The 7,620-nt window shown below is 47.0% G+C and overlaps 1 protein-coding gene across 1 annotated transcript; it reads right to left on the reverse strand.

Moving 5' to 3' along the window:
* Positions 1–4,019: 4,019 nt before the first annotated feature.
* Positions 4,020–6,965, reverse strand: LOC311065173 (uncharacterized protein; the record flags this gene model as incomplete). The annotated part of the gene is made up of 4 exons (XM_084085390.1): positions 4,020–4,184; positions 4,345–4,407; positions 5,138–5,203; positions 6,864–6,965. 4 exons carry the CDS (start codon positions 6,963–6,965, stop codon positions 4,020–4,022), a joined length of 396 nt encoding a protein of 131 aa, XP_083941516.1.
* Positions 6,966–7,620: the final 655 nt, after the last annotated feature.

Raw genomic sequence — 7,620 nt, forward strand, 5'->3', positions numbered from 1 at the left:
TAGCTTTGTCCAGGCTGATGTTGTCTGTTGAAGATCATAAACTCTTGCCTTCTGTCATGAACCAAGCCAACACTAAGATCACTCGTTCACAAACCATTTACCAATAGAGAAATTGTATGTCTCCTCGCTACCGAAAACAGTGAAAGCAGCCGATCTACAAGCTCAGAAACACGTTGCTATCTGAAAAGTTTTGAGATTGTAGATCGGCTATTTTCAGAATGAAGTATGTCATACATTGAGAAATCGTACTCTCAAATAAGCATTTCAGGTTATCTTTACCATTTGCACATGTATTCATTGATACAGTCATGTTGTTTGCAATTCAACTTAAATTAAGTCTGCATCAAGTGAGGCTTGAACTGGCGACCTTGAGATTGTGAGGCACTCATTTAAGGGAGACGCCATTGGACCAACAGACAAGGAACTATGAAAAAGGAGATTACACAGATGATACAGTTTCACGCAAATAGCTGAAAAATCCTGGGTTTAAGTGTTTTTCAAACTGCTCAAAATTGCGGACAATCTACGGGCGGAGCTTACTGGTCAAAGCGATAGATGTGTTCCTCATGAGTCAAGGCACATGTGTAAGCAAGTTTCACGACTTTCGGCCAAACGAGGCATGACTTATGCCTGTTTAAAGTCTGCCTTTTCAAAAAATTGCTATAGCGCCCCCTTTTGGCCAATTGGAGTAAGATTGGTTTCAGTGATATTTGGAATGACCCTGTACATTTCTGCAAAGTTTCAAAGAAATGTGAGTCTGCATGTAGGTTTTAGGCACAGATGAATAATTTTCATAAAACTGTAATAGTTAAAATCTATCTCCTCCTGGGATTTTTGAGCAATCTGCACGAAACGTTTAACACTTGAACTTTGGACCTCTGCCTACAAAAAATTCCAACGGATTTTCCATAAGTGAAAAAATGCAGAAGTTATGAGCCAATGGCTGTTTTTCATATAATTCAAAATGGTGGGCGATCTAAAGGTCAGAGGTCAAAAGTCAGACTACGAAAGTTGTCGGGCATGAAGAGACGCATGTGTGTATCGAAGTTTCATGGTTGTAGGTCAAACAGGGCATGAGTTGTACCTGTTCAAAGTTGGCACTTTCAATTGAGTGCTATAGCGCCACCCTTTGACGAATGAGTGTGAGAATTATTTCTTGGTAGTTTTTCATGAGCATCTACCATATGGCCGAGTTTCGTAAAAAGCGCATGCACGGTTAAGCCAGAACTGGCAAAAACAAGTATTTTTCAAACTGCTCAAAATTGCGGAAAATCTAAGGGCGGAGCTTAATGGTCAAATCGATACGTGTGTTCCTCATGAGTCAAGGCACATGTGTAAGCAAGTTTCACGACTTTCGGCCAAACGAGGCATGACTTATGCCTGTTTAAAGTCTGCCTTTTCAAAAAATTGCTATAGCGCCCCCTTTTGGCCAATTGGAGTAAGATTGGTTTCAGTGATATTTGGAATGACCCTGTACATTTCTGCAAAGTTTCAAAGAAATGTGAGTCTGCATGTATGTTTTAGGCACAGATGAATAATGTTCATAAAACTGTAATAGTTAAAATCTATTTCCTCCTGGGATTTTTGAGCAATCTGCACGAAACGTTTCACACTTGAACTTTGGACCTCTGCCTACAAAAATTTCCAACGGATTTTCCATAAGTGAAAAAATGCAGAAGTTAGGAGCCAATGACTGTTTTTCATATAATTCAAAATGGTGGGAGATCTAAAGGTCAGAGGTCAAAAGTCAGAGGGTGAAAGTTGTTCAGCATGAGGAGACGCATATGCGTATCCAAGTTTCATGGCTCTAGGTCAAACAGGGCATGAGTTGTACCTGTTCAAAGTTGGCATTTTCAATTGAGTGCTATAGCGCCACCTTTTGACGAAAGATTGTGAGAATTATTTTCATGACCATCTACCATATGGCCGAGTTTCGTAAAAAGCGACTGCACGGTTCAGCCAGAACTGCGAAAAGTGGCAGAAGAAGAAGTGACAGAATACTGCCAATAACAATACGGTTCCAGAGCAGAGCTCTGGCCCCGTAATAATCATTCAAATCAAGAAATGTGTGCAATTAGTGCAAATAAGAGGGACAGCCGGGGGCATTCGTATTGTGCCGCTAGAGGTGAAATTCTTGGACCGGCGCAAGACGGACAAAAGCGAAAGCATTTGCCAAGAATGTTTTCAATAAATAAAATAAATAAATAAAAATCTCTAATAATTTGGTTCTGAGTGGTACAGTACCTTGAGTAACAGGGACCCTTGCACAAGGGAACACGACAGGCCTTGCATTCATAACGTGACTCGCGCCGTTCTTGCCCCTTTGGTGTCAATTTTGACCTGGAACAGAACCTGCACCGCCTTGAATTATACTTTTTTCCCGGAGTGGGTGGGAACGGTATGAGCACATGGGCTCTAATGTCTCCATCCAACCTGTTTTCTGGGTCCCTCCAGGGTGCCCTTGGGTGGGGGTGGTAAGCATCGTCTTCATGATCCTCAGGAGGAGGGGGCCCATTCCCATCCTCCAGAGGAATGGCCTCTTCTTCACCTACATTCTGTGCGACTCTCAGACGGGGTACCTCTGGAGGAGGGGGCCCATTCCCATCCTCCAGAGGAATGACCTCTTCTTCACCTACATTCTGTGCGACTCTCAGACGGGGTACCTCTGGAGGAGGGGGCCCATTCCCATCCTCCAGAGGAATGACCTCTTCATCAGCCCCTTGCTCAGGGGGAGGGGGCCCATTCCCATCCCCCTGAGGAAGATCTTCTCCCTCTTCCTCAGCCCCGTCCTCAGGAGGCGGGGCTTCAATCCTACCCTCCTGAGGACGGGCCAAACCGCGAAGGCGTCCCAGGGTGGTCCAGGACGTGGCAGCAGCCGTGGAGTAGGTGACAAGGGTTTTGTAGAAACCATCAGGATGCCTGGCCCTGTAGAGGACGAAGGAGTTGTATAGTGCGATTTGGAACATGTAGGCTGTGAACTTCTTCGTCCACTTCGTCGTCTTCCTGGTGAAGTGATAATAGGCCAGGTTTTGGTCTAGCTTGTCTACCCCACCATGTAGGTGTTGTACTTCACCACGCACACTGGCTTCTGAACTTCCACTTTGTCTCTGTTGCCTTTCTCCTTGTGTGCCACGGTCACCATCTCATCCTGGTGGCACGTGGTGATCATCGTGACGATTTTGCTCTCCTTGGCTCGCCATGCTGTCACCATCACGCCGTTGTAGTGACTGCTGATGGTTGACCCGAGGCCCAGCTTAGCCTTGGTCACGGCCTTGATGGCTGGTGGCTGCCCTCTGTTGCATCGCAGAGTACCGCACACGTGGGTCCCTTTCCCCAGAAGTTCCAGGCACGAGTCCACCGAGTTATACAAGTTGTCCATGTAGAGACGGTACCCGTGCCCTACAAGGTCACACAGCAGGAAGGTCACTGTCTCACGCAGGGTAGACTTGTTGATTCCACCACAGCACGGCTTCATGTGGTAGAGGTACCCCGTCTGAGAGTCGCACAGAATGTAGGATTTGATTCCATACTTGATCGGTTTATTTGGGTTGTAGACCTTGAAGGCCAGGCGCCCATGCCAGGACAGCATGCCCTCGTCAATGCTGATGTGCTGGCTTGGCAGGAACATCTCCTGGAACTTCAGCGTCAAGTACTTCAACACTGGGCATGGATCTTCCACAGCGGGTCTATGGGTTTGTGGGTCAGAGGGTCAAGGGGCTGGGGGATAGTGTTGTCTGTGAAGTGAAGGTAGGACCAGATCAACTGGTACCGGTTCCGCGCCATGACCTTGCTGAAGTAGGGAGTTGCCAGGGGCTCAGCAGTGATCCAATACATGGCAATATCAGGCTTGTGAATGATACCAGTGAGGAAGAAGAGGCCAAGAAAGTTCTTCAGCTCTGTCACTTCCAGCGGGTTATCTGGTTTCCAGGCCTTTCCTCTGGCGAAACGCCGTTCACTGGCAGGCTGCTGACTCGCATACCGGTTGGTCTCGTCGCAGATGCTCTGGAGCAGCTCATCCGTCAGGAGTAGCTCCAGGAAGTCGACCGGTTGATCTGACTGGAGATCAGCAGCCCCATTGCGAGGCCCCGGAGTCTCAGCAGGGGAGAAGGGGATGTCGCGAGGCTGCCAGTCGCCAGTGTCCGACCACACACGAGGAGGAGCTGCAGCCTTACGAGGCTTGCCACCTGTGAATTATAGAAATAGATAATTACCATAAAATATATTTTTGTATTTGTGTGGTTTACGTTGTGGCGGTGGTGCATGACTTTATTACACTTAGAATGAATGAGAGCACACACACACACACACACACACACACACACACACACACAGGTTCTTTCTTACCTCTACGAGATGACGGTCCAGGTCGCGGTCCGTGTGACGGTTCGGGCCCACCCATGTCTGGCCCTGATAGAATAAATAATAAAAAATACTTGATCAATATTATGTACATGAGATCAATTTAGGCATTTAGCATCATCTTAGCATAATATCATAGAGATCACATGCATGCATACATAAATGAGAGAATATTTACCGTTGCTGTGTAAGGTTTTAGTGTTTTTTATTCCTGTGATAACACACTCTTTCTTACCTGTTCTACGAGATGACGGCCCAGGTCCACCCATGACGCCCTCATCCCCAACCGTGTCTGGTCCTAAATAGAATAAATAAATAAAATACTTGATCAATATTATGTAGATGAGATCAATTTAGGCTTTTAGCATCATCTTAGCATCATCTTATAGAGATCACATGCATGCATATATATACATAAATGAGAGAATATTTACCGTTGCTGTGTAAGGTTTTAGTTTTTCTTTTCCTGTGATAATTCTGACATATAAATAAATGGTAAATGGTGCATTTATATAGCGCTTCTATCCGAAGCGCTTTACATTGATTGTGCCATTAACCCATTCACACACACATTCATACACCGATGGCGGAGGAAACCATGCAAGGCACCAACCTGCTCATCAGGAGCAATTAGGGGTTCAGCGTCTTGCTCAAGGACACTTCGACACTAACTCTAGAGGAGCGCCCCAGCCCGGGATCGAACTGGGAACCTTGCGGTTTTCCAGTTCACACTACCCGGCCACTCTACCCCTGAGCCACTGCCGCCCCGACATCTTACCTGGACTCCCGCCAACATGTCCACCAACTGCTCCCTGCAGGTCATCATCCTCATCATCATCAGACTCTGAAATGGATCAAATAGTAGGCTACATGTTACATGGTGAATTTTTCAAATGCTATGTTGACATGACCTCATCATAACCTGCTTTTTTGATGGGGGCAAATGGCAAGATGAAAGACATCAGGGGTTTAGTTCAGGTCAGGAAAACATCAACAAACAGGATCAAAGCGTTTGTGTTGTGGTCTGACCTGGACTGAGGCTTTTGATGTCATTTTTATTATGACAACATTTGCAGAGGGAGGGGGGGTCAGCACACCTGCCATTTCCCCCCTTCAAAAAGGCAGAATAAAATAGCAGATCTACAAGCTCAGTTCAGGTTATATTGATATGAAGGGGGAAATGGCAGGTTCAATGTTTTATCGTCTTTTATTTGTTACGTAGTTGATTCAATGGAGAAAACTAGCGACTGTGTGTTTCAAGACGTAGCCAGTGTTGCCAGGTCTGCTTATTTTATCGCTACGAGCTTGTATATCTGCTATAAATTATAAGCCACACTGGGCTGGGCTTGTTTCTCTGTAAGGCTGCTTGTAAATTATGGTGGCTGTGAGCTTGTAGATCGGCTATTTTCAGATAGATAGGTTTGAAGTGCTCTGTGCTCATGTGGCCTATAGTCGGCTAGTCGCTACCTTTGGGCTCGTTTTCATAGACCTGGTTGCTTATTCCTCTCCCACAACCTGGCAACGCTAAACTAACTGCATGGCCCTTTTTCTCTCGGTGTCTGTGGTTCTCAACATGTGGGTCGCGGGCCGCGGCTACAACGGAGCTCACAACAACAACTCGCAACGCGACACGTTGTCGTGATCTACTTTGTGTGATCTGCTTGTAGATCGGATAACGACAATGTTTAGGTTGTATTGATATATTGTGGTGCTATAAAAAAAAATAGCAGATCTACAAGCTCGAGCTTGTAGATCTGCTATTTAAAAAAAAAAAATGAATGCGGTGTGCACGAGCATGCTGGCTCGTGCATGAGCATGCTGGCTCGTGCATGAGCATGCTGGCAGATAAAAATAGCAGATCTACAAGCTCGAGCTTGTAGATCTGCTATTTTTATTTTATCCGATCTACAAGCAGATCACACAAAGTAGATCACGACAACGCGTCGCGTTGCGAGTTGTTGTTGTGAGCTCCGTTGTAGCCGCGGCCCGCGACCCACATGTTGAGAACCACAGACACCGAGAGAAAAAGGGCCATGCAGTTAGTTTAGCGTTGCCAGGTTGTGGGAGAGGAATAAGCAACCAGGTCTATGAAAACGAGCCCAAAGGTAGCGACTAGCCGACTATAGGCCACATGAGCACAGAGCACTTCAAACCTATCTATCTGAAAATAGCCGATCTACAAGCTCACAGCCACCATAATTTACAAGCAGCCTTACAGAGAAACAAGCCCAGCCCAGTGTGGCTTATAATTTATAGCACATATACAAGCTCGTAGCGATAAAATAAGCAGACCTGGCAACACTGGCTACGTCTTGAAACACACAGTCGCTAGTTTTCTCCATTGAATCAACTACGTAACAAATAAAAGACGATAAAACATTGAACCTGCCATTTCCCCCTTCATAAAGGCAGAATAAAATAGCAGATCTACAAGCTCAAAAGCTTGTAGATCTGCTCAACTACGTAACAAATAAAAGACGATAAAACATTGAATGTGTGCTTACCAAAGGGAAAATGAGAAGGTGAATGTCTCGGCGATGGCTGCCACTCATCCCCGGAGGGATCACTAGAGGAAGCCGCCCCATCCAGCTCATCATCGGTGTCATGGTCGGTCAGCTCATCCTCCTCGCTATCAGGGGGGGGAGGGGGTTGAAGGACGGGCACCGATTTCCTCACACTGCGGCGCACGGGTGGATCCCGGTTGTCGTCCTGTTCGACAGCCGCGACCCACCCGCCCGCCGCAGTTACTGCCAAGCCAACCGGACCTGGCTGGTCCTCGCGGTCCACAGGAACTGGCGGGTCCGGTTCACGTTTGTCCACCAATCTACTCGAACTCCGACGCACGGGTTTGTCCCGGTTGTCGTCCTGTCCGACAACCGCGACCCACCCGCCCGCCGGAGGGTCCGGTTCAAGTTTGTCCACAGGACAAACCACCGCTGGAGGCTTCGGTGGTCCTGGGGCCTGGAGGAACCGATCCAACGTTGGACAACCCACCACTGGAGGCTCCGGTGGTGCTGGGGCCTGGAGGAAGCGATCCAACGTGGACTGGCATGGATCAGCCGAACCGCTGATGTGTTTGCGCTTGCTTGGGCGCTTAGGCATACTGTAGTCTACTCTCACAATAAACTATACTAGGCCTACTCCTCTCTATTTCCACCTATATATATATCTCTCTCCTCTCTATTTCCACCTGATGTTATCCTATATCGCCGATCTACTTCCCTAAACCTTCGCCTAACTTCCACCTATAATTATTATGTA

This window comes from Gymnoscopelus microlampas, assembly GCF_963454915.1.
Source record: "Gymnoscopelus microlampas genome assembly, chromosome: 17".
NCBI classification, from domain to species: Eukaryota; Metazoa; Chordata; class Actinopteri; order Myctophiformes; family Myctophidae; genus Gymnoscopelus; species Gymnoscopelus microlampas.